At 40.7% G+C, this 27,623-nt stretch overlaps 1 protein-coding gene across 4 annotated transcripts in view; it reads left to right on the top strand.

The window, feature by feature from the left end:
• mtor (mechanistic target of rapamycin kinase) overlaps positions 1-27,623 on the top strand; it is a 130,166-nt gene that overhangs the window by 65,862 nt on the left and 36,681 nt on the right. For all 4 annotated transcript variants that reach the window (XM_074642846.1, XM_074642847.1, XM_074642848.1 and 1 more), the window contains exons 29-34: positions 6,219-6,294; positions 9,508-9,647; positions 14,375-14,475; positions 15,734-15,849; positions 22,262-22,339; positions 22,929-23,036. In XM_074642846.1, coding sequence (XP_074498947.1) covers positions 6,219-6,294; positions 9,508-9,647; positions 14,375-14,475; positions 15,734-15,849; positions 22,262-22,339; positions 22,929-23,036 — 619 coding nt within the window. The remainder of the gene's footprint in view (positions 1-6,218; positions 6,295-9,507; positions 9,648-14,374; positions 14,476-15,733; positions 15,850-22,261; positions 22,340-22,928; positions 23,037-27,623) is intronic.

Below are 27,623 nucleotides of genomic sequence, written 5' to 3' on the forward strand. Positions count from 1 at the left end.
TGTTGAACATTAAGGAATGGAGTCAGCACTTGGCAAGCACAGGGCCCAACAATCAGTAAGGATCAAGTGGATATCTTCCTAATTAGATTAGATTAGGTCCAGTAGTGAGGCCCGGTTTTTCCTCTCTGTGATATTCATGTACATCTTACCCTCTCGGGAGGGAAATATCTGCAATTTCCTAAGGGATCATGCTCTCTCCCCTCTCTATGAAAAAGCCAAGCAACTTTAGAATAGTTCAGATGGGGATCCCAGATTACTTTATTGGAGTGGAGGGGATTTTCTTTCTAGAGTTTAACATTTGAAAAGAAAATAATATAAATGTTCTACTCCCTCTCGGTGCTTTCTGACCCAAGGCAATCATGGCTAAATGTATTATATGAATCAGAATCTAATGTACACGTGCTGGTTTAGAGTTTGCATATGTGATAAATCATTTGTGTTACACTCTTGAGACACATTAGTAGAGTGTAAGTGATTTGTTTCTCTCTGTGTTCGACATTTAACACCGTGCCTCTACCTCCACGTAGGTCCCACCTGAAAGATTCGGTCAACATTTCTGATTAAAATATGCCAAAAAACATATGCCATCGCTGTACATGTTTTATAGTTAACAGCCAAATACAAGGTATGAGTCTGTTTAAGGTGATTGTTTTTCTTTCTCCTCTGGTCAGATGTTTGAATAGCAATGCTTTAGTGCTCTGTTTTTCTAATAGAAGGGGCAATAAAAATGTGCTGAAAGACAAACTGTTCTTTCTGTATTCGGCCAAATGTGGGTATAGGGTCGGCATTTGTCCGGTATATATACTATTTAATTCAGCCTATTTAGTTTTGTTTACATTATAAAGTCTGACCTTTCTTGTGCATTTAAAAAGTGGTATCAAGTAGGGCAAGAATCTGGCCATACGATACGTATCGTGATAAAGGGGATACCATTCAATATATTGCAATTATATTGTGATACTGTAAGTAAGGCGATGTATTGCTTTTTTTTTTTATATCTAATTTTAGGAAAACTGTCATAGTATAAAGAACACACCACCACATGCATAAAATCTGAGTAAAAAAAGTAGACTTTTGTTCTGCAATCAGAACAGTGGGATCTGTATTTGCATTTATCACAGTCCCTGTAACATCCAACATCATAGCACTACTTTGAGAGGGCTCATACACTGAGGTGGCACATATCTTTGCAAATTAAATAAAGTATTGACTGAGTTCATCTTTGCATGTAAACTATTAATTAAAAAATGTATAGTCTTTTTGAGAATCGATACAGAATCACAAAAAATAATAACGCGATATTTCATATTTTCGATATTTTCTTACATCTTCTCTCCTGAACTTTTGTGGAAAAGAGCCGTATGCTAACCTCATTCAGGGTTTAAGAGTTAAACCTCAAAGAAATCTGATTCAGGATGCACAGCACGTTGTCTAAATTTCATGGCCTGATCTAATAAACCATGACGGTTTTACAGTTGAGAGAACTCAAGCTCGAGCTCTTTTCAGTGACTTGTCCATGTGTCCCACGAGCAAATCTGAGAAAAAGTTCCAGTTAGGAAGTGAGACTTGTGGCCCTGCACGAGAGAGAGGCTCGACGGGGGTTTCAAGAAGTTTTCTGCTTGCTAATAGTTTGACTTTTTTTTAACTTGAGGAGAGCGTTACGTGAGCCTCGTCATCTGGATGCGTTTAAACTGTGTGTGCTCGGAGCTGGCAGCCAGATGGCTTCAGCTGAGGGACAATGAAATCTCCAGGGTCCGCAGGAGAGAAAGCCCTTATTCTGATTCGTCTCCTCAGATGAAATCACATCTGGGCAGCTTTAGCATACCTCAGCAGCTTGTGCGCGCTGGGACACGGAGGCCTCGCAGCTCTTTGTCCATTTGGTGCTGAGTTGATTATTTGACAACAGGTACTAATTTGTTGGTCCAATTTAAATTTCAAAGTATACACAACATACCGGCGTGATATCGTCAGAATACTGGATGGTAGTCGTGTTTATTGAAGACTGTTGGATAGTTATTTAATTGGTTGCTGAAAGAGTGCATGGCCCTCCATCAACCCCCTCGAGAGTCAAAGACAAATGCTTATTTACTAAAATGAGCTCACTTTGTTATACAATCACATTCTGTCTAGTTTGATTTCCATCAGGTCCTTAAGTCCTGAACCCTCCGTCATCTGTTTACACCGGCGTCTTTTGAAAAATTACTTGAAATACTACAGTGTGTAAAAAGACATTATTGATTGATCTTGCGTCACTGCTTGGTTTAGTTTGTCATCAATTCTGAAGATCTTGTTGTAACTGTAAAACAGTTTACTTTTAAGAGCACTTTAGCAGAGCTTTTTTTTGGGGAGGGGTGCCAATAACTTTAAATTAATAACATAATATTTCATGTCAGGCTGCTCAGTGGTGCCGTGATTAGCACTTATAGCTAAAGGATAAGCGCTTATAGTTAGTGGATGGATGCATATCCCATGCGGTATGCTCATAAAATAATGTCTCATTGTTTCTAACAAAATGCTTACAAGACATCAGGCTAACTGAAACATGATACAGGGTGCGAATGCCATTGCGTTATTGTGCATTCATAACTGTCGGAAAGCATTAATAAGAGGAATCGACACGGAGGCATGCCATGCCAAAGAATCGGACAACTAGGAATCAGTTCTCTATTCCCATCAGTAGCGTTTTCCCTGCCTGCCAATGTGGCGGATGGCCTGACGATTTTATCCGCCACTGCCAACAATTTACCCGCATATGGCGGGTGGGGCGTGCTAATTTCAGACTCTGCATATAACGTTTGTCGTGCTTAAATGCAATGTGCAAATTCTTAGTGCTAGATACAATAGATTATTTACCTTGAAAATTGATTTTAGATCAATATACGTCCCTCCGTGAAGGACAACTCACCAAGTACCTATCCATGTAGTTAGATCGTAGGAATATAAATCCATGTAGTAGATGAATCGTTACACCCCTAATCTTATCGCAATACTCAGCATATTGCAAAATGTTTCAAATCACAAAAGGTTGTGATTTAAAGGCAGGGTTGATGATGTTCTCCAGTCTCCACTATCTGTTATATTGGTTGAAATGGTCTTTACACCCCGACAGCGATCCATTACTGATGAGCTCTGAAAAAGGAGCGGAAAAGAGCTGTCATCTGTAGCTGCTGTAATCCTGTAAAAACGTCTACCAATCACTGCCTCGCGGTCCGCTTGGAAAGAACCAATCAGATGCCTCCCTGCCTCCCTGCCTCCCTGCCTCCCTGCTCGTACTCTACCCTTGGCGTGCAACAGCCTGAACTCAAAGCGCGACGTCGCCGCCGCACGTTTACTTGAGAATGGAAGAGAGAACTCAGCCCTGCAGTAGCACTGCCGCGGTTACTTGTCATGAGGTAGCGTTGTTGAGTTGAGGTCCTCTCTCCGCTCTGTGTCTGTGTAGTAGTTACGATGCGGCGGTGCTCGTGCATGTGTGTGGGGGGATGCGTTTCCTTGGAAGGAGCCCCGAGGAGAAGGGGTGGGTTTAGACGGAGCTCCTGAGGCGATGTTACTTTCAAATTATGCTAGCTTTCCAACATCGTCGACCCTATCTTTAAGTATCTTGATAATATTGTATCGTGGGGCCTCTGGTGATTCCCACCCCTACTTTTAGTATTAAAAAGTGATTTGTTCATGAAATATTGTTGTTTGAACACTTCCACAGTTCCACACAGATTTTAAATTGTAAATGTTAAAACAGCACCGGTACTGCATTGGTATCATCACTGGTATCAGCACTCTGTTAGTACTCAGTATCAGGAGAGAATCAGTTGGATCGATGCATTCTTAGTTGCATGAAGTCTTTCTATATGGGTCACATATTGGCACATGAATAGCAACTCAGAGCACTGAGTCCCTGAAGTCAGCAAGTACTTTTTGAAAGTTGTTTCCAGCGGTCACATTGTCTTCTGTTTCCAACTATGTACAAGATAGCTCCCGTTGTGATTTTTTGTTATTTTACCTGTCATCACGCAGGCCTGCACCAGCAGCTCCCCAAGCTTTGGCATGACCCCTCGCTGTGCCATTTCATCACATTTTCTGGCCTTTACCCTATGTCAAAGCAACTCTCTGACATATATGCTCAAGTATCCTTCATCAACTTTCGCCTGCTGTCCTCAGGAACTCCATTGCATACCAGCCCTCTTCAAACGCTACATTTTACAGATGTATTGGCTGCACACGGGTTTCGCAGTTGAGGAAATATAGACTTGCGGTTCGTGTGAGTGTTTCCAGATGTGGTAGTGGCGGTGCGGGTGAATGGAGGGTGTACAAACGGGAATTGTGGTGTCTTGACAGATAACGCATCATTTGTCAAACAAGCGTGACAAATGTCAATAGGTGAATTTACCTTTCACAATAAAGACCTTGCTGAAAGAGGAAACATTTATTTTACATCGCTAGAATGCATTGAAGCCGGTTTCCGAGTTGACTTAGTTGGCAATGGTGAGACTGCGTCATTGTTGGGTAAATGACTTTTCTTGAAGACAGATGGTTCAGGGACATAATTCTCACTCACCCCCGGAGAAACCTGGGGTTAAATGTTAGGTAGTGTTTCCACTGGGCTTTGTTCTGCTTTCTAGTATTCTCAGTTAGGGGTGTTTGTGGGTGGGAAGCCGGTGAAGGATCACAACCTTGTCTCTGCACTCTCACTCTTACTTTTTGGTTTGCGCCTTCAAGGTAGGATATGACAAGAAAAGCCTGAACCTTCTGGTGGTGCAGGGCTCAACATTAACCACGGCCCGATGACCCAGAGCCACAAAAAGTTACTCTGTGGCCACCAAATATCCGCTGTAGATGGCTCCCTGTGGCCACCAAGTTTTATCAGGTCTCTCTTTATAATGAGGCTGCGTGTCTCAATGAGATTACAGTGTCTGTGTACTAAGTGAATGCGATGCGAGCATGTGTCATCGACAAAGTTTGATTGCATTGTTTTCTATGGGAGTATCCTAACTGGCTGTGAGCGACTCAGCACTGCACAGCATTAACTGAACTTTTGACAGACGCTTTGAAAGCGGCGCAATGAATGAGGAAAGGCTGATTTTTTTTAAGTTGAAGTGAAGACATTAACGCTATCTAGACCCTATAGTTGTTAGCTGTTAGCAGCCAGTGGGCAGCACAAATCAGCTTGGCTAAATAATGGAGCTAACAGCTGATGTTAATGGAGTTACATTACGATGTGTTTAAGCTCTGTTCTGTAAAAATCCGTATTGGTCGAAGGTAAATTATAACGTTATCATGACTGTAATCTTGTAAAATGTAGTTTTTGGTGAGAAACTTGGAATAAATCCAGTTGTTTGAAGGAGATGATTTCACAGCAATATGAAATAGATAATAGAGAGTGAATTATGACCTGTTTAACTTCCTAACACTAACTCTAAGCAGCTCATAATACAGAATTAAAACTACTACAGATTTTTTTTTTTAAATCAAAACAAATCATTTATGAATCATTTATCTTTTGTAGTGTGTGCAGTTAGAGACTGAGAGAACAAACTTGAGTTTTCAATTTAAATAATTACATATTTTCATTCTGTTAATGACACAATTAAGGAAGGCTGTGTTAAATTGCCTTTTCTGTATTTTTCTTACAATATAAACATACGTTTACATTCGGGCCACCAAAAATGTACTTTGGCCACCAAATTTAGGGGCTTGGTGACCCGTGCTTAAAAATCTTAGCGTTTATCCGCTAATATGTGCTGGCTGGTGTCTACTCCCTCCTCAGGTTAACTGTTGGATTTAGCAGCAACACACTTCAGTGCAAGCCAATTACATTACAAATTGGGGAGGAAAGGGGGATTTCTTGGAATCAATGTTAGCTTTAGCTATGTCAACACATGTCAAAAGTTTCTTACCAGAAAAGGTCAGTTAGACATTTGACATACTTTCAACATGTACTTGATTACCCACCTGTGTAATCACTCACGACAATGTGCAAATCTACCATTTCTAACTACTTCATTTGAGAACTATACATGGATTTTCAGCTTGTACAGTGAGTTGGCTACTGTAGTATGGTGAGACAGCTGTACCTAGACAAATGGCTTTTTTTGTAATAACAATAGCACCTGCATCTATACATTGTCCACATATTGAACCAGAGATTTCCCCAGGTGTTGTATTCCTAGTTTTGTGTTAGAATTGATCTTAAAGCTCGTCTTTGCTTGTGTCATTTCTTGCAGCATCAATAATAAACTGCAGCAGCCAGAAGCTGCATCTGGGGTGCTGGAGTACGCCATGAAGCATTTTGGTGAACTGGTGAGTGCTTTTTTTCCCCTTGGATAATTTTTTTTGGCTCCAACCAAAAAATAAAACCTTATCTTGCATTCAGACTGACACCGGGACAAAAAACTTTGCCCTTCCTTTGAATCGTACCACTACATCGGCACAGCGGCTGCAGAGGGCACCTGCAAAAAAAAAACATTTTGTCACTCGTGCCTGTAACAACCTTCACATTTCTTGATGCATTTTCAGATTGAATACCTTCTCAGCGGGCTGTATTATATGAGGTATCTTGTCCACATCCACGTCTTCCTGGGATATCCTTTCCCCAATACACACATGGGGATCAGGGCCATTTGAGACACATGCCCCCAGAACACCCTGTTCTTAATGTGCAGCACGTGGAAAAACCATCTGCTATGTTGATCAGTAGTCAAGGAGCAAAATTATGGACTTTTTCATCAAATGGACAGGATGTTTGGATCTTCTTGCATATTTGCACACCTTTTATGTGTCTGTGCTGTGTATTTTTTTAAAAACTACTTGGGACGACTTTGTGCATTTGTCCAGCGGCAAAAGGATGTTATGTTTCAAACCGTAATTAGGGGCAAACTTCCTCAACCGGCTTTGTGGGCCAATAGTCCTGATAGTGACGCTACTTCAAAACACATCAGCCGTACATGCTACAACTTTGCAACTTCCACCAAATGCAGGTCCTAAGTGTGCAGAAATTATGAAGTCTATCTCTCTGTTTTTCTCAAAAGCTTTAAAACTAATTAAACCTATCCTCTCCTGCATTTAATTGACACAAAATTTGCTCCACTGCTTCTTCAGACTGTCCTCCACCAATGATCCAGCCAGATTTTTTAATTATCCAAAATTAAGCCCATAGTGGATCAAAATGTTATAGTGTAAACAGTACTGTACACAGCTAATGCAAATTCTCGCTAAGTAAAACTCCAATGTTCATAAAAATAAATGAAAAAAGATTGAGGTCACTGTAGGTGTAGGGTTATAAAATTTCAGAATTGTATCTCAAAGACTGCATTTTTGACAACATTTTGAATTTTATCCTCATGTGAACTATTGCAGTCAATAAAAATCAAGCATTTTTAAACATTAATTTGTCACTTATGGAGCAATTGATATTTATAAAAATAAATTATAGACAGCTCTGTGTTGTCGAGACAAAGTACACTAATTCTCATAATTTTGTCTCGGAAAATTTTTGACACTAGTTTGAAATCTGCCTTTACATGCAACCCTGGCGATTGCCTCAGTCATAGTGTGAAGTGGTAGTTTCCCCCGGGCACTATGCTCAATAGTGACTTGCCCTTGGTGTCTGAGGTTGTGAGTTCAAGACTCGATCAAGGCAGAATGAACATGCTAATGCCTTTAAGGATTAATGGTGATGGACTGGCCAGTTCTTCTTCTTCCTCAAAATGCCCGGTTGCGACCCACAGCTGGACAGAAGCTATAATTACTAGTAGGTTTACTCCCCATGTGACTTCATATGTCACTCTTTTTCTTTTTAATCTTTTTTTCCCCCTGTTCATGTACAGGAATCCTCCTCCCTACTATTACTGAAAACACAGTGTTTCATGTTTGTTTAGATGGACCTGGTCCAGACATGGAATTACTGTCAAACAGCGGACATGCATTGGACATCATCACACAGATTTTCCACATGAATTACATAAATTGTTGTTCTGATCCTTCTCCCTCCCTGTTACAAAAATTGCATCATTTAGTAGCTGTTTTTTGTTTGCTTGTTGTTTGGATGTAACCGACAGTCTAGGGTCAGTACGATCATGAATATAATGATAACAGAACAGACTAAAGCAGTACATGTTGTAAAATAGAGATGCATTTACAATATGGTATTTTGTGTTACCAGTGTAATTTATTATTTTTTAACATGAAAAAATACAAAACGTTTTTTTTTTTAACAGTAAATTAATAAACACATACAGGTACAGTATTGACATCAAACTCTTACACAGGAAAAGTAAATATAAAAGCACAACACAAAAAAAAACTGTAGACAATACAAATGAATTTAACTGAGTGATGCACTTAAAAAACATAAAACAGCCATGACGTTCATCTTATGGGCTGCTACGGACTGAAATTATAACTTTGTTGTGTAAACTCTAGTTTAAATAAAATATTATAACCTATTTTTATTATAACAGTTAAAAACAAATCAACAATCCATTAGCGAGCAGAGTTACTAATACACAATGTTGTACTAGAATCCACGGATGCCACAAATTCAAATTCAAAGCTTAGCTGGTGTTGATGACAAACTGACTGTATGCGGTCAGCGGTGGGAAGATGCTGTGTTCTCTAATAGAATGCATTCACTTGATTTTATGAAGTGGCTATTTTTAGTATAAAGTCAAGTCATATGTTTTTTTCCCCCAATCATTAGGACGCCTATGGAAAAGGTCTTTCCTTCTGCCTTTGTTAACTGCATTTATGTTCCTCTGTAAAAGCATGGTATAAGTGAAAAGACTCAGTAAAAACAGTTAGACTGTGCACTTCCAGGAACCTTGTTTATGAGTGATCTTTTGGAAAGCTTTACTGTTGGAGGATGCAAGCTTTCCCTCTTTAGTATACCAGTTAGGAATCATCAGTAAAGCAAAGGTTAGAAGAGGTCTATGTACGTAATCTCCCAAAAGAAGTCAATACCTAGAAGTCACTTTCACAGGAGGTCAGCGTTTACATATAACAGGTCCAGGATTGATTGATGAAGTTGGGACTCTCCAATCAGCCATGCAATATTATAGTGAAAGTTGTGGAAGCCCGACTGTGAATGAACAAGGAGTGTCGTTCCTTTGTCAGATGGTCTAGATCAGTCGTTCCCACACTTTTTCACGTCAAAGACCCCTAACCTGACGGACTGACAGACCCCCATTTGATAGGATTTTGTCCCAGGGTCCCCCATCTGATAGGATTTTTGCTTTTAGATATTTTATTACAGGAGCTCTGACCGAGATAGCCATACACTCTGTCATTGTGTTACTTACGCATGGATTTATATTGAGAATAAATGGTTCCCCTTTGTGCTGGGGTCCCCCTGGAACCTCCTCAAGGAACCCTGACTTTGAAAACCACTGCTCTGGATGATAAAAATGTTTTGGCAACATGATGAAACACAGAGACGTAGTTCAGGTTCATTGTGTGGTTTCTTATAGTTACATGGTTCCAATTTCATGTAACTCGTTTCTGTTTTTTTTCTACCAGGAAATCCAAGCCACTTGGTATGAGAAGCTCCATGAGTGGGAGGACGCCCTGGTAGCGTACGACAAGAAGATCGACATGAACAAAGAGGATCCAGAGCTCATCCTGGGCAGAATGCGCTGCTTAGAGGCCCTGGGAGAATGGTATGTCAGTCGTCATATCTGTTGGGCTGCCACAATTTGTTCAAATCAGTGTTCCAGCCTTCAGGTCTCAAATTTAGCGTAAGGTTGGAGCGTTATTTAGCCTCCTTCGAAATAAGCTGGCATGACATGGTACCAATTGATTCTTCTGGTTTTCTAGTTTCATATGATGCTAGTATCTCCACTCTAGCTTTAAAACTGAGCCTGCTACGTCCTCCGAAAGAGAAATTGCGTTCATGTATTATAGAAATTAGTGGCGTTAAAGTGAATTTGCGTTAAACCGTTTGATTGTTTGTTACATCGTATTGCGTTCACTTTGACAGCCCTAGTATAAACACAAAGAGAGTCTGTATTAATGTATTCAATTTACCATAAGTTAGTTCTCTAAAGCATACTGCAGTGGGCTTATTAGTATAAATGTGTTGTGTGATTCACCAAAGCACTAAAATGGAGAAGAAATGTGTTTCTTCAGTTTTTAACTTTGGCTCTAATGGGCCAAAGACAGTCTGAGGTAGTATACTTGCTGTGAGCCCATTTTTTTATTTGCGTTGGCGGCCTATTCCTAATGAGTCCTGACATTAGGCCTTTGATGACTGGACGAAAAGAGAGAGAGAAGTTCCTAATTTTGCCGGGAAATGCATGAACAAGCATCCAACGGCCGCAAGAGACGCCGCCGCTCCAATGAGACATCACCACAGCTGAGGCTCAACTCCACAACGGCCGCCCACCTTCAGAGAGCAATTTTTTTTAGGGAAAAAGAAAGTCACAAGATGTCCGAGGGATCCAAATATGTGGACCGTCACACAGAGCTCATGACGCTGAGCAGATGTCGATTTTTTCTTATGTAACCTGCCTCCTTGTGCCACTGTTGTGTACACCTATGAGTCATTTCACAAGAAAATGATTCAGCTGTATAGAAGAGGCTTTGTGTTTATGTTTGTGTGTGTGGATGGGTTAGGCTGGCAGATGACCGGGTCATTAGTCAGAGGAGATCAGACTTAAGAGATCACATTGCTCCCCGTTAAGGTAAGCGGATATCGTTCCAGGGTTCTCTGTGATAATCCAAAACTGATGAGAGAGATTTTTTAAAAGTGCTGTTCAGGTTTTTGACAGTTGAACTCAAACATTAGTTGAGTATTGGACAGCTTTGAACTACTGAACTTTCAGTCTAGAATGTCCATCTTAAGTTTTGAAGTTATTTAATCACGGGGATTGCCAAAGATGTGAGAGGACTTGGAATTAGCTAAGTCATCACTGCTACAGTGGCGAGTCATATTAGGGTCAATGTGCCAATCCGAGGTATTAATCCACCCTTTATATTCTTTATCTGTCGAGCATACTGTATACGATACAGTACATGTTGGGTAGCTTCAAATTGAAAACCTCTAATCATCTTTTATCATCTCTTTCATCAGTGGAGTGTGTCAGTGTTTGGGAAAGGTTATCATTAAATTGTGACAACCGCCTCGACACAATCAATAAATCATTGATGTCAAAGTTAACGCGATAACGTGTAATGCCACTAATTTCTTTAACGCAGCTTGCGATTTTTAGGCTGTAGCAGGCTGAGTTTTAAAGCTAGAGTGAAGATACTGGCATCATATGAAACTAGACCTAAGGAACCCATCGGTACCAACCATGTCATACTAGTTTGTCACAAAGGAGGCTAAATAACGCTCCAAACTTATGCTAAATTCTGGCGAGGAAAAACGGCCATGGCCATTTTTAAAGCGGTCCCTTGACCTCTGACCTCCAGATATGTGAAGGTAAATGGGTTCTATGGGTACCCACGAGTCTCCCCTCTACAGACATGCCCACTTTTTGATAATCACATGCAGTTTTGGGGCAAGTCATAGTCAAGTCAGCACACTGACACACTGACAGCTGTTGTTGCCTGTTGGGCTGCAGTTTGCCATGTTATGATTGGAGCATACTATTTTATGCTAAATGCAGAACCTGTGAGGGTTTCTGGACAATATGTGTCATTGTTTTAGTTACATTGCCCTTTTACTCTCAGTGCATGGCTACATCCCCAATGTGTTGTAAAAGAGCACTGTACAAGAGCACGGGGAATACGTTTTGTTTTATGAATAAGACGCTGGGGAAGAAAATGCTTTTTATGCGATTAATAATGGATTAATCAAAGTAATAATCGACAGATTAATCATATATCAAAATATTTGTTAGTTGCAGCCAAATGCTGGTAAAATATGCAAGTGGCTGTTAGATTTGCTTCACTCACCATTAAAAAAAACCCAATGGTAATCTATTGAGTGGCTGGTAAAATTTGGAATCCACTAGCCAAAGTGGCAGGTAGACAAAAAAGTTAATTTCCAACCCTGGTTGCAGCCCTACTTTTTTGTTTCAGTACATATAATATTCTTTTCTTTGCAAAAGATAGTAGACTTTGGCTAGAATTTACTGCAAAATACCAGGATGTCAATTCCCTGTATTCAACACTAGTTGTGTTCTGTTATTCTGGCTGATTAGGTTCTGTTCAGGGTGAAGTTGGGCGGAGATATGCTGGAAATGACGTAACATTGATATGCTAATAAAAACAGTAAAGGTTTAATAGAACCTTTTCACGTCAGACATTTTGGCATATCATAGCAGGAAAGTACAGGTGTAATTGATAACGTTAAAAAAACGACTGCATTCCATCTAGGTGAGCTAGTGTCCTGCTCCAGGTACTGTGCATGCTGGCTCACTGTCATGGCTTACTGGAACACTTAAAGGAACTGAGTCATCGTGGATATGTGCCGTGAAGACGGTCCATTTGTCCCGTACAAACAGGTACAAGGAAACTAACAAGAAAGTGAGGGAGATCACAGAGACCTGAGAAGAGCTCTTATTAGTCACAAAAAAAAACAACCCTGTGTGGGTGGACCAGTGATTTGTACTGTTTGCCTTTAAATTACTCTTTACATTGCTAAAATAATTTTAAGATTCATTTGAATAACTTGTCAATTGAAATTCCAAAGCAGTGAATAATGGTCTGTTGAGTCAAATCATAACTGGAGCTCTTCTCCCGCTGGACTCTCCTTGTTTGTCCGCAGTAGACACACACACACGCCCAGTGTACCAGAGCTTTTTGTACTTGTTGCTTTCATGTTATACGATAGCCAGGCAGCTGGAGAACGGCTTCACTTCACTGACCCCCATCCAAACCTGCCTCCCTCTTTCTCTCCCCTCATCGAAGCTCGCTCCAGCATCCTGCCTGTAAAACACATGCGGCGGGTTTGATCTCGTCCTGGACAATGCCGCACTGATTGTTGTCGATGAGGAATTAGTCTTGGTTAGGTGCACCTGACCCCTACGGGAACATCCATCTGTGTGCTGCGATACTTGGTTTTATCAGACTGTTGTGGGACGGTACACTGATTTTTAGATGTTCATCTTAAAAGAACAAATGTAGAAATAAATAATAGCAGATGGAAAAGAATCCAAATCTTATCTCCTTCTCATCTTTGGCTGGAAGTGCTCCGCTGTGCTGGTGAAGGATTTCTTCAATTGTTGTTTGGCGCAGAAAGATTACATTAATGTCTTGACATGTCTTGACGTATCATTAAGACTTTAGAATAGCCTTTTTATCTGTTGAGAATAAGGCTGTCAATCGATTCAAATATTTAATCACAATGATTGTCACATGATTGTCCATCGCGATTAATCGCAAATGAATCACATTTTTTATCAGTTCAAAATGTACCTCAGAGGGAGATTAGTCAAGTTTTCAATACTCATATCAACATGGGAGTGGGCAGATATGCTTGCTTTATGTATGTATGTATATATTTATTATTGGAAATCAATTAACAACACAAAACAATGACAGATATTGTCCAGAAACCCTCAAAGGTACTGCATTTGGCATAAACGATATACTCAAATCATAACATGAAAAAACTGCAGCCCAACAGACAACAACAGCTGTCAGTGTGTCAGGGTGCTGACTTGACTATGACTTGCCCCAAAACTGCATGTGATTATCATAAAGTGGGCATGTCTGTAAAGGGGAGACTCGTGGGTACCCATAGAACCCATTTTCATTCACATATCTGGAGGTCAGAGGTCAAGGGACCCCTTTGAAAATGGCCATGCCAGTTTTTCCTTGCCAAAATTTAGCGAAAGTTTGGAGCGTTACTTAACCACCTTTGCGACAAGCTAGTATGACATGATTGGTACCGATGGATTACTTAGGTTTTTCTAGTTTCATATGATGCCAGTATTTTGTAAAACTGAGTCTGTTACAAAATAAAAATCGCAAGTTGCGTTAATGCGTTAAAGAAATGAGTGGCATTAAAACAAATTTGTGTTAATGCGTTATTATCGCGTTAACTTTGACAGCCCTAGTTGAGAATAAAGACTAGACCAGCACAGTATAGCATCGCTTTAGACAAGCTGTAAAAGCTACATTTTTTAGCAATTCACTATGGTTATCAATTTTTTTTCCCACAGCTCTCAGACACCATGACAATGACGGAGCATAACTCTAGGTTGTTTAGAATCCTTTTTTGCACTGCTTGATTGAGTGTCTTGTTAGCGGTCCATGTAGCCATGCCATGCTGCAGTGCATACAATAATAGTCTGCACCTGATTACTTGATCAATTAGGGCACCTGGTGATATCTGAGACCAGTTTATGATGAACTATGTCATCACTGTGAACATGGGGCAGAATAAATCTGGATCTGCTTTTTCTACCATCTGAAGCCTGTGGTTCATGTTCTCCAGGGGCCAGTTGCATCAGCAGTGCTGCGAGGAGTGGACGCTGGTGAGTGAGGAAACCCAGGCCAAGATGGCTCGTATGGCAGCTGCCGCCGCCTGGGGTCTAGGTGAGTGGTTCCCAACTTATTTTCCTTGAAGCCTCACCTACTTATATCTAAGAAAAGCTGACACCCCCCCAACGTCATCACCCTAAAAAATGACAAATCCTCAAACAAAATCCTCACTTTGAATAAGGTGATTCAGTGCATTAAAGGAGTCGACTCTCTTTAACGAATATAACTCGTCAGTATCGTCAACATAAATATCGCCAAGCAAATGCAGATACATAATACGATCTTTTTGTAACGACTTGATTAATTTACTATTATTATTATTTACTATTAAATTACTATAGTATAGACGAAATTGATTAGTTTTTTTATTGTGGTTAACTATATGTAATTTATGGTATTAGATTGTTGCTAGACTGCCCTGTTAATACAGCTGTGGGCCTCCCTTTGTGCGCCGCAAAGCGGGAGAGTAAATAGGTTTTTGACCGCAGTGAAAATGTTGCTTTTGAAAGGCTAAACGCCAACAAATATGGACTAAAGCAGAATATTTTGTTAGATTTTGCTACGAAGTTGCAAAAATATGTATATTTTTAAATAGTTTCATATACAGACTTTTGTGTAAATTATCCAGTCAGTTTGTTTTTATGATTTTAGTCAGAGCAGATAAATCCTGGCACATCCCCTGAGATCTTTGGTGACCCCAGGTTGGGAACCACCGGTCTAGGTAACCACTTCATGTTAGATATTAACGTACAATTGAAAGTATTTGAAAGAAAAGGTTAACAATGAAATATGTAGTAGCAGTTTAAGAGAAGACTTGTGCATGGAGCATTTAGGCCATCCTCTGCCTGACTCGGTACAACAATGCAATCAGTCCGAGCAGCAGTGAAAAAGCTCTTGCCAAGTCCCCCCTCACAGAACCAGATGGGAATGGTATCCAGTCATAACATTGACATATCATAACGTGCAATGGTGGAGAAAAGCAGGGACCACACTGCAGAAGCATCCTCTGAGGTCTGTGGCTTTGACTTTCTCAAGTCAATTGTGAACTCTGAGACGAAACCCAACCAGCGGGCTTGTCCATCTGAAGACTCAGACCATCTTTTATTGTTGACATTGGGTAGCAAAATGTTGAGGTTGCAATCATTTATATTATGGTAAGCTGAGGTGGACTGTAGTTCAAAACAGTAGCGACGACTCCCAGACTTCAATCTGCCCCAGACCAGCTAAGTTAGGTCTCAAGACATCCAATAAATCAGTCATGTTTCATTCCGTTTCTGTGCTGTTTTTCTTATTGTGATTGTTGTTTCTGCAGGGCACTGGGACAGCATGGAGGAGTACACGTGTATGATCCCAAGAGACACACATGATGGCGCTTTTTATAGAGCCGTGCTAGCCTTGCATCAGGACCTCTTCTCATTGGCCCAGCAGGTGGGTTACATCACCACTCACAAATACACCCAATGGAGGAGATTTCCCGCCATTCAATGTACATTAAAAGTCTATATTCTTAGAAAACATCTCATAAAGACATGCCACATGGGAATTCGCCTAGTCTCGTGGTGTCTGCAATTCTCATTAGTCTTTAAAGCAAGGTACGAGAAGTTAAAATCACTGGAAACCGACGCTGTAAAGACACATAAAAATGGCTTTTACTGCTATTCCAGACAGGATCAAATTCCCCCGTCAGCTCAGGCTTTTCATTAAAAGGAATAAAGCGTACAAGGTTTGTTTTGTTTTTGCCTTTTACAATGTTGGTGTGGAAATGTTACGCAACTCTTGGAATTGTAAATCATCACAGCATTCGAGCCTCAAACAAATACAGAGCCCATTCCCCCTCCTGTCTGCCTGTCATCGAGGTCTGGTGGAGGTCAGGGGGGTGTTTTCCTCATTTGACGAAGGTCGGGGATGTTGGATGAGCTCATGGTCCCTGGAGATGGATTTGTTCGAGCTGGATGCCAGCATGTCTAACGAACACAAGCTCCAGTACTGACACCAGTAAACACCTGCTCCTCCAATTTCCCTGGACTCATCCTCCGAGTCCCCTTTTCACCACAAAGCCCGGGAGACCCGCTCTCTGTGCCCCCTCATCCCTCCACAGCCGCCCTCCCTTCTCTAATTTGGAGATTAGATCCAGGTGTGGTCTATGAGTTTCTATATCAGCTGAATAGGGAATGCAGACTTTTGACTCTTGGCGACAATGAAGGCCGCTCACAATGAATGAAAAGCAGATGGAGCGAGGGTGAAAGCTTAAATGTCAACATGAGCTCAGTCTAGTCTTCCGGATGTGGTTGGTAATCCTCGCACTTAAGTCCTTTTGATTCAACAGGGCTGTTCCTTTCCTCCCTCTGTACCCCCCAACAACCAGACATGTGCTCTTGAAGTGTTTGGTCTGTTCCAGCGATGATGTCATGCAAGCACTGTGTGGTTCTGGCAAGATTCATGATATATCCAGTAGGGGCGGGAAAAAAATCGATTCACCTATGTATCGCGATTGTTTTATGTTAAATGCATTCAAACAGCCCCGATGGAGCTGACCATGGATATATAAAGAGAACGAAGCTGACCGGAGAGCTAGCGACGGACTTGACGAAGTTTGCGGAAGTATGCAAGTGTGACTACATCCGGTTTTCAAAATAAGGTGTTAACAAAGGAAACTTCAAACAAAATACATATTTGGAAATAAGAATTAGAAGCAAAGAGACAAAACTCTGGTGCTTTTTTGACAACAGCCACTAGATGGAGCGGCAGTAGCGCTGCCGCCATTTTGGACTGAAAACGCCAATGGGTCCATAGCCATAGATGTATAAAGAGCTGTCTGTAAATCAGAGGGTCATATTTTTTAAGGTAAATCAACTTACCAGTACGAACACTTTAATAGCCCTCATCTTAATCATTTTTTCCAAAAAGTTGTAAAATTCAGTTATTTTCCTCGGCATAATGAGCGTGCATCAGACCCACGAGACTGCACCGTCCTGCACGCTCATATGACATATCCGGTTCTGCCAGCTTCCTGCTAGCTGTATGCGGCTGTAATAATGGATATATTGGCTGTAATTCATCACTTTTATTATCTTATAATACACCCATGGGCTGTAAGCTGTAAGCCTGTACCGTGGTGGATGTATTAACGTCTCCGTTCCCAAACAACCGGCTATCGGCCAGTAGCTAGTAGTGCTAGTAGCATGACATAAACAGAGTTTAATGTAGTTGTAGGCTATTTACTAACACGCAGGACAAAAGCACAGGATACGACCTCTTCTACATCCATGGTCGGTTTGAGATTGCTCTCAAAATCTGTATGCTGGATTGTTCTAACTTCCATTTATGTCCATCGCTCACTTAATGCCCCTCTGGGAAGCAGCCGGGCAAAAAAGTTGAATAAATAAGTAAATAGCTATAATAGCATGCATATTTTTATTGTTAAACACAGGCCATTTTGGTAGAGACATTAAACTTGAAAATAAAATAGAAATAATTTAGTTTTACTTTTGTATGGCACTTTGTAGGCGTATGTTTTACTGGCATCATTATGGTAGTCGACTCGATTACAGTCCAAAATGGCGGAGGCGTAGGTCTGCTGCTGGGCGCTGGCGTTGGAATGGAAGGTATAATTGACTTTCACTTCTTAGCAATAACTGGATTATATTCACCAGAAGTATAAAACATTACATGTCCCTTATAATTAAAAAAAAAAATACCACTAATTTGTGAGGGAAATGGTTTATTCTTTGATTTTTGGGTTGCTGGAAATATTTTTTTTAAATAATTCCTGACAATGACTGATATATTTGACTTCAGGACATCTCTGACTGCATACATGCTGAAAATCATTTTAACTGTATTAATTTAGATGTTTTCCAAATTAAAGGTCCCTAGAAGTGTATGATTCCACTTGTTCCCATTGTCTAGTGTTAAAAAAGTTAACAAAAAATGGCAATAAATCGTAATATTGAATCACAATACTTGTAGAATCGCAATACTTAAAAATCGCATTACATATATATCGTGACCAAGTATCGAGATAGTATCGAATCAGGAGTTAGGTGTATCGTCCCAGCCCTAATATATCCTATCAGCCTATAATATGGGTTTTACAATCTTTGAGTTGATTTGGCCCGAACATCCACATAGAGGCCTTAATATCACACCGTACTGATAAAGTAATCTCATTGGATCTAAACCTTGAAACTGGGTCACGGTTTGTTTGTGCTGCCAGAAGCCAGACACTGCATTTATCAGGAGTCGTCTGGACTGCACATTTCCAATGAGGCCCCCGCGCAGTAATTCAGGAGTAAACAGGACCATAACTGAGGGGAGGCTGTAAAGAAGCAGCCTCATTGTCACCTCGTCCCAGCCACCCAGCCATAAGCCCTCCTCTTGTTGTGCATGCCTGAAGAGGTGTTTCGGCACGCCATTCCTCCTTTCCCTCCCCGCAGAAAAAATAATAATTGGTGTGAGTCGGTCTGAAACAGCTGTGCGTCCTGGCCTCAGAGAACTTCCTCAGTCCCCCTCCCTCATTTTACCTTCCCACTAATAACAGTTCCCAAAATCATTGGCTGTGGAAGAAATCAGCACACTTTCAACCTCAGTTCTTGTGTCCTTGTTTGTCCCCTTTGCTGCTCTGGATCATGTCTTTCTCTCAGTTAAGGTTTTTCCACCCCTCACGGTTCTCACTGGTGATGAAATGTATGCAGTATCCTTGATTCTGGAGAAATGTAGTCCAGTTACAAAGAACCAGGGAAGTGGAAGTTCAGTACAAATGAGTCAGTAATATACAGTAATGCATCCTAAAAAACAGGAAGGTAGGAAAAACATTTTTAGGGCATGAATGTACTCTGACAATTGGTTAAACATCATGAAAACATTTTGGGAATCAGCATCACAGTCATGGCAGAAACCATGACTAACGGCCCCTATTTTGAATTCTTCTCTCCAATTCCTCTCCCTTTCTCTGACTGTTCATGCAAAATTTGGCTGTTTTTACCAACCATGACAGCGACGCTGGTATTGTTTTCACCTTGTGAGTCATCATGGCAAAACGTGGTCCTGGAGACACACAGTGTAGAGGGAACTCCCACAGAAGCAGTTTTGAGTACTATTCCAGGTGTTTATATTTCTGTCTGTCTGTGGACAGATTTTGTCATCACGATAGCGTCACAACCGTGCAAGAAACGTTTAGGGCTGGACCCGAATATTCAACTATTATTCAGTTATTCATTCGTTGGGTAGGTAATCGTATTTTTTTTCTAAACCCTCAGGATAACAAATATTGATAATACAAACGACAATACTGTAGAATAACAGAATCCTTAAAAGTGAATGTCTTTTATTAAACCCGAAAGACACGCGCTCTGCCGTCCATCTCAGCCGAGAACAGAGAAATGTCTGGCTGAGTCTTTCCCGAGTCATGTCATGGAGATGAGCCAAGAGCCCCCCAGTCGCTGTTGCTTATGACGGCGTGAAACACATGCGAGGCTCGGGCCTATAGGGCCGAGAAGATGCCTTGCCTACAGCTGGGCACTGCCGGGATCGGCGGTTTAAAGCTGTTTTAAAGTGGCAGTAGGCAGAAAATTTTTGGCTTCATTGGGCAAAAATCCCATAATACCGATTCAGCATGTTGTTATACAAGTGGTCTGAGAGAAAACTAGAATTCTGCACCTCCTCGTGGCTCTGTTTTCAAGCTTTAGAAAATCTAGCCCGTGATGAGAGACTTTGGCCAATCACGGGTCATTTCAGAGAGAGAGAGCGTTCCTATTGGCTGTTCATTCATCGGAGGCAGCTGTCAATCACTGACCAAACGGTCAAACTAGGCAGCGCTGATCAAATATTAATTAATATTCTGTTACTGTAATGCCTATTTCTTGGGTAAAATGGTTTCACGAACATCTTGTAGTGTACTGTTTAGCTGTAAAATGAGAGTTTGCTACAGCTGGTGGGCGGTGCTTGGTATTTCCTCAACTGATCTCAACATGGCTGCCGGGTCACAAACTTTTTCATTTTACAGTTAAACAGTTCACTACATGATGTTTGAGGCAAGAAATAGGCATTACAGTAACAGAATCTTGGATCATACTGGATCAGCGCTGTCTAGTTTGACCGTTTGATCGGAGTTTGTGAGTGATTGACAGCTGCTCAGAGACGGCAAGGCTCCAGCTCGGTTCTGATTGGTTGGTTTTCCTCCAGTCTATAAAATCTTGCAGATGTCATTAGGAGCACCGGAGGACACAGAGGAACATGATTTTTTTTTAGATTACCTGTCTCATGCACTACTGTCAGAATGCAGTGACCGTTTTATAAAAATAACTTTTTAATCATATTTGTTCCAATTCTACCTACTGCTGCTTTAACCATTCCGTGCTGCTTACTAACCAAGAGGTTAAAACACTCCTCCGGTCACAGTGCAAAGACGGTGTCTATTTTTAAAGATACATTTGACATCCACAACCATGGTAACATAACTTTAACACTGTTGCTCTCAACAGTCCATTTCCCTCTCCTCATAAAACACTTGGCACTCAGCAGTGCATCAAACCATTTTGCTATACAAGCAGACGTTCTAGTCGTAGTTGCACTGATGTGTCACCGTTGGCTGCACTTAAGTGAAAAGGGTGTGAGAAGCAAGCAATAACATGCCTTTGTTCATTTCTACAAGGTGATTTTATTTGCATTGGGTTTAGTCCAATCCCGGCTGGTCCTGATGCAGGAAGTGTTTAGGACGGTGTGACATTGTGTCACGGTACATTCTGGCAATAAATGCATTTGGAAATGCATTTATTGCTATTTGTTAGCTATACTGAAGAGTTTGATTATCTTGGGGAGGGAACTAAATTAAGTCATGGATTAAACCTTTGTTTGTCCTGTTAAGGATTTACTGCGTCTTCAGAAGCTAACTGACATTCATTTAAAGGTCATATTGGATCATTTAAAGGTCATATTGATAACATTTTTATGTAGACGAATATTAAAACAAATAATTATACATCCACAGAGCTTTAAGATAGGTTCCAAATAAGAGTATGGCTTTTCCTAAAAAAAATATTATGATTGTGTATTAATTAGGGCTGTCAATTGATTAAAGTATTTAATTGTGATTAATCACATGATTGTCCTAGTCAATCGCAAATTAATTGCATATTTTCTATCTGTTCAAAATGTACCTTAAAGGGAGATTTCTCAAGTATTTAATAATCTTATCAACATGAGAGTGGACAAATATGTTTACTTTAAATGGACTTGCATTTATATAGCGCTTTTCTAGTCTTCCGACCACTAAAAGCTCTTTACACTACATTTCAGTATTCACCCATTCACACACTGATGGCAGAGGCTACTAAGGTGCCAACTTTTTAAATTATTCTCCCTCCTGCTGAGGTGGGCAATTTCAGGAGCAATTTGGGGTTAAGTGTCTTGCTCAAGGACACATCGACATGTGACCCGGAGCAGCCGGGGATCGAACCACCGACCTTCCGATTGGTGGACAACCTGCTCTACCCTCTGAGCCACAGCCGCCCACTTACTTATGCCATATACTTTATGCAAATGTATATATATTTATTACTGGAAGTCAATTAACAACACAAAACAATGACAAATATTGTCCAGAAACCCAGAGACTCGTGGGTACCCATAGAACTAATTTTCATTCACATACGTATGTTGGCGTCAGAGGTCAAGGGACCCTTTTGAAAAGCAACCACAACCACTTGTTGTGAAGTGAATGCAATGAAACGGAGGAGGGCTGAATGCAACATCTATTGGCTGAATGTTATCAATGTTATCAGTAGCACCTTTAAAATTCAAGATCACACTGTAAATTTTGTTTTTTTATCTTTTTCTGTAGTGTATTGACAAAGCGAGAGACCTCCTGGATGCTGAGCTGACGGCCATGGCTGGAGAGAGCTACAGTCGAGCCTACGGGGTAAGTGTTCCACTGAGTCAGCCAAAATATTCCACACTTGGCTCCAGCTGACCATCTCATTTTTTGCATTCATGTGCAGAAGGATTATGCCACGGCAACACTATTTTTCTAATGTGATAATAGTCTCTGATCGAGCTTCTTTAGACGTCAAAAGCATAAATACTTACAGTTTCTCCACTGCTCCATGCCCCTTTTCTACGTGGAATTATCCAAGTAACATTTCAAATCACAAGTCGAAAACCAAAACAGCAGCACTCCTCTCGTACAAATGTTGTCAGGTAACATTATCATGAAAGCCAGTTGATCCTACTTGATTTTGATGGACATGTTGTAGTTATTCACCGTGAAGATTGACAGCAGACCCGCTTCAACAGGCTTTCTAGACTCTGGATATTACCTTAAACAAAGCCATCATATGGACATTGCCAACCTTTTCTGACAGATGTCACACGAGAAGGTCCAGTGGGTTGCTGAATGCATTCAACTGTAGATTCTGATCAATTTACAAGCTTTAATAATCCTTTTTTTATTGCATAGAAGGGGGCTCTGCAGCTATAATACTCAATGTGTGTGTTTGTTTGTTTCCCAGGCCATGGTGTCTTGCCAGATGCTGTCGGAACTAGAGGAGGTGATCCAGTATAAGCTGGTGCCAGAGAGGAGGGACATCATCAGGGAAACATGGTGGGAGAGACTTCAGGTAACTGCAGCGCATGACATACACACACACACACACACACACACACACACACACACACACACACACACACACACACACACACACACACACACACACACACACACACACACTCACGTGTGCAATTCTAAATGTAAAGCAGCTGTTGGAAAGGCTACTGTTACTAATGGGAAACATTACAAGCCAGACACCATACACACACACACACTCACACTCACACTCACATTTACACAGACTCACACACACACACACACACACACACACACACACACACACACACACACACACACACACACACACACACACTAATACCTCAGTGAGTAAGGATTCACCGTCTTATAGATTTATTTCTACTTTTGAAAGTAAAGTTAAAGTAGATTCGTAAAAGTGGAATCATGTTGGGCTCTTGTGTAATTTACGGTGCTTGAACAAACTTCAGATGAAGGTCAGTAGTAACTAGGTCAAAGAAATGTTCCACGTGCAGCCAAAACTACCTAAAATGTGTCCAAATTAGTGTAGTTGTCTGCAAAAAAATCAGTCACAACCTGCCAGCTACGTCAATCAAGAAAGGAATAAGTCACATGAGCTACAGCAAGGCGGCAACCTCTGGTTCTGAAAAGTGAAGCCAATGCAGAAGTGCCTTAAACCTGCATTCTTTCTAACAGCCAGCAGGGGGCGACTCCTCTGGTTGCAAAAAGAAGTCTGGTTGTATAGAAGTCTATGAGAAAATGAGCCTACTTCTCTCTTGATTTATTCCCTCAGTAAACATTGTAAACATGAGTTTATGGTCTCAATCACTAGTTTCAAGTCTTCTTCATTACAGCATGATGTTCATTTAGTAAATTATGGTCCCATTTAGAGTCAAATAGACCATAAAGCAGGGGATGCTTTAGGGGGTGGCTACCTTGTGATTGACAGGTTGCTACCATGGTGTTGTCCAGTCTGGGAGTTGTCCGTGTTTTTGTCTTATTCAGCGTTTGGTTGACGTTGTGTCACTTCTGGTTCCAAATAACCAAGATGGCGACGGCTAAAAATGACAAACCCGAGGCTTCAAAACTGCAGTCCACAAACCAATGGGTGATGTCACGGTGACTACGTCCACTTCTTATATACAGTCTATGGCTACAGCACTTTGTCAAAACCGGAAAATCTAGTTCTAAATTCGAATGGTTTTAGCACACTGTCCCCTCTGCAGCGCACAAGTGTTCAAACATAGTTTTTGTGGTTTGTAATTGTATTTCTCGGTCATCATCTTTCTCATCATAATAGCAACTGAGGTGATCTTATCCTGGAATGAGTCCAATTTTAACATTGCCCGCTGAATGCAGTAGGCAGCACCAAGTCAACCACTCATTCACCTTTGATTCTGGGAGTTCATGTTTAGTCGTATAGCAGGTTGCTTATGTTAGAAAACACCGGTGGCAGAGGAGGTTATTGCCGCTATCACCGTCTTTTATTTTTTCTGTCATGCAAGGAGAAGAACTTTGAATTTGATCTCAGCGGTAAAACTTAAGTTGCCTGTGTTTGGAAGCGCTGTGTATTGGCAAGAATCTGGCGATACGATACGTATCGTGATACAGGGGTTATGATTCAATACATTGCGATATATTGTGATTTTATTTTATTTTGATCTAATTTTAGGAAAACGGTTGTAGTATAAAGAACACACCACCATATGCATTAAATCTGAGTAAATAAAGTTTACTTTTGTAATGCAATTAGAACAGTGGGATCTGCATTTATCACAGTCCCTGTAACATCCAACATCATAGCACTACTGTGAGAGGGCTCATACACTGAGAGGGCGCATCGCTTTGCAAATGAAATAAAGTATTGACTGAGTTAATCTTTGCATGAAAACCATTAATTAAAAATGTATGGTGTTTTTGAGAATTGATAACAGTAACACAAAACATAATATTGCAATATTTAATATTTTCTCACACCCCTAGTGCTCGGATCGTTTTGGACATTAACTGAAGGTCATGACCATAGGTTAGAGTTGGAACATACAGTAAATGGAAATCACGAGCTTAAGTTTATCCTACTCAGTAAATATAAGTGACCTCCCCAAAAACACCTACTAGAAATGAAGATCATATTTGATGAAACAGAGCCCTTGGTTGCCATAGCCAGCATGAAATGACAATTGTAGGAATATTCAGAAAATCCCATCCAAACTCTTCCTGCTTCCCGGGACTGATTATGATTACTATTATTATCATTATTAATTGTGAATTACAGTGTTTTACATGCTGTTAAATGAGACAGCAGGTCGTGTGGAAGAACCACAAATCCACAAGCGGTCGGGGGAAAATTGTACCGCCCGCCAAGTTATTGCAATTTGAGATAAAATGCCATCCGATCTAAGATAATGCTGTCCAAGCTCATCTTTTCCATGTTGGCCTTTTTACAGCTGAATCAAAACACAATTATTTGAAAGGCCTCAGTCGTGTATGTGCATGTTGAGGGAAGAATTTAAGTCGGGCAGAAAAACTGATAATCTGCGATGCACCACTCCTGATACCATGGCATCCATGCTGCTCAGTTTAATACAGCATTTATATTGCTGCTTATTCTCCGTCCCTGCTGGCATTCCCGTCCCTCATTTCCTGCTCAGATGTTACTGACATCTTGGAAAATCCCAAAAACCCTGCGTCATCCTTTACCTTCGCTGCAGCCTAGGAAGATTGTATTTGTCTGAGACTGCATGTGCCTGCCCAGAGGTCAGAGAGTGCAAATACCAGAACACTTACTGCGTCCAGAGGTCTGCCCCCATCAAGAGGTCACAGCGAGGGAGATAATGCTGGAAACGATCCAAAACAAAGACAGCACTAGCTTTGACTGCATGAAAAATGACAACTAATAATACAGGTGAGATAGTGACAAGAAGATTTTTTTTTTTAAATGTCTCTGGCTCATTTTTACAGCATAAAAAAACAGGAATGAAATGTTTTATTCATAAAACCAAACAAGGAGACCAATCAGAGAGATTGCTGTTTTTTTTTAGCAACAGATGTGGAGCATGAATGTGGATGTGGATTTATTAGGGCTGTCAATCGATCAAAATATTTAATCGCAATTAATTGCATGATTGTCCATAGTTAATCGTGATTAATCACAATTTAAAGCTGAAGTAGGCGAGATTGGAGCAAATATGATTAAAAAAAGTCATCTTTATAAAACGGTCGCTATATCATGACAGTAGTACATGAAACAGGTAACCTGAAAAAAATCATGTGACTCCGGTGTCCTCCGGTGCTCCTAACGGCATCTGCAAGATTTCACATACCGGAGGAAAACAAGCAGTCAGAGCTGATCTGAGATCTGCTGTCCAGCTGCCGTCTATGAGAGCCGGCTGTCAATCACTCGCGAACTCCAACCAAACGGTCAAACTAGGCAGCGCTGATCAAATATGAATCAATATTCTGTTACGTTAATGCCTATTTCTCGCCTCAAATGTTTTTAGATTCATCTTGTAGTGAACTGTTTAGCTGTAAAATGAGAAAGTTTGTGACGCTGACGCCATTGTGAAATCTGGGGAAGGAACGCCACGTTCCAGTCACATGACCGGAGCACAGCCAATAGGAACGCCCTCTTAATGAAATGACCTGTGATTGGTCAAAGTCTCCCGTCAAGGGCTAGATTTTTTAAAAGCCTGAAAACAGAGCCATGAAGAGGAGCAGAAGTCTAGTTTTCTCTCAGAACACTTGAATTACAATATGCTGAAAGGTTATTATGGGATTTTTTCCCCAATGATGCCAAAAATAAACTGCCTACTGCAGCTTTAATCACACATTTTTTATATGTTCAAAATGTACCTTAAAGAGAGGTTTGTCAAGTATTTAAAACTCCTATCAACGTGGGAGGGGACAAATATGCTTGCTTTATGCAAATGTATGTATATATTTATTATTTGAAATCAATTAATAACACAAAAGAATGACAAATATTGTCCCAGAAACCCTCACAGGTACTGCATGTAGCATAAAAAAATATGCTCAAATCATAACATGGCAAACTCAAGTCCAACAGTCTGGGTTAGGGTTAGGTGTGTCAGTGTGCTGACTTGACTATGACTTGCCCCAAACTGCATGTGATTATCATAAAGTGGGCATGTCTGTAAAGGGGAGACTTGTGGGTACCCATAGAACCCATTTACATTCACATATCTTGAGGTCAGAAGTCAAGGGACGCCTTTGAAAATGGCCATGCCAGTTTTAGCGCAAGTTTGGAGCGTAATTTAACCTCCTTCACAACAAGCTACATGCTTGGTACCAATGATTCCATTCTTTAGAATGTTTCTACTATATTTCATAGTTTCACTCTAGCTTTAAAACTGAGCTTGCTACAACCTAAAAATCGCAGGTTGCGTTAATTCGTTAAAGAAATTAGTGGCGTTAAATACAATTTGCGTCAATGCATTATGGCGTTAACCCTGACAGCCCTAGAGTTTATGCCAGCCAAATTGATGATCTTCAAAAATGTGTCCATCATTTGCATTTCATAACTAATGCTTTTGCATTACACTGAAAAAGCATTTGTCACAAAATAATACATTTGGGGACGATGAAAGAGACAATTTGTGCA

This window comes from Sebastes fasciatus, chromosome 8 (assembly GCF_043250625.1).
Source record: "Sebastes fasciatus isolate fSebFas1 chromosome 8, fSebFas1.pri, whole genome shotgun sequence".
Taxonomy (NCBI): domain Eukaryota; kingdom Metazoa; phylum Chordata; class Actinopteri; order Perciformes; family Sebastidae; genus Sebastes; species Sebastes fasciatus.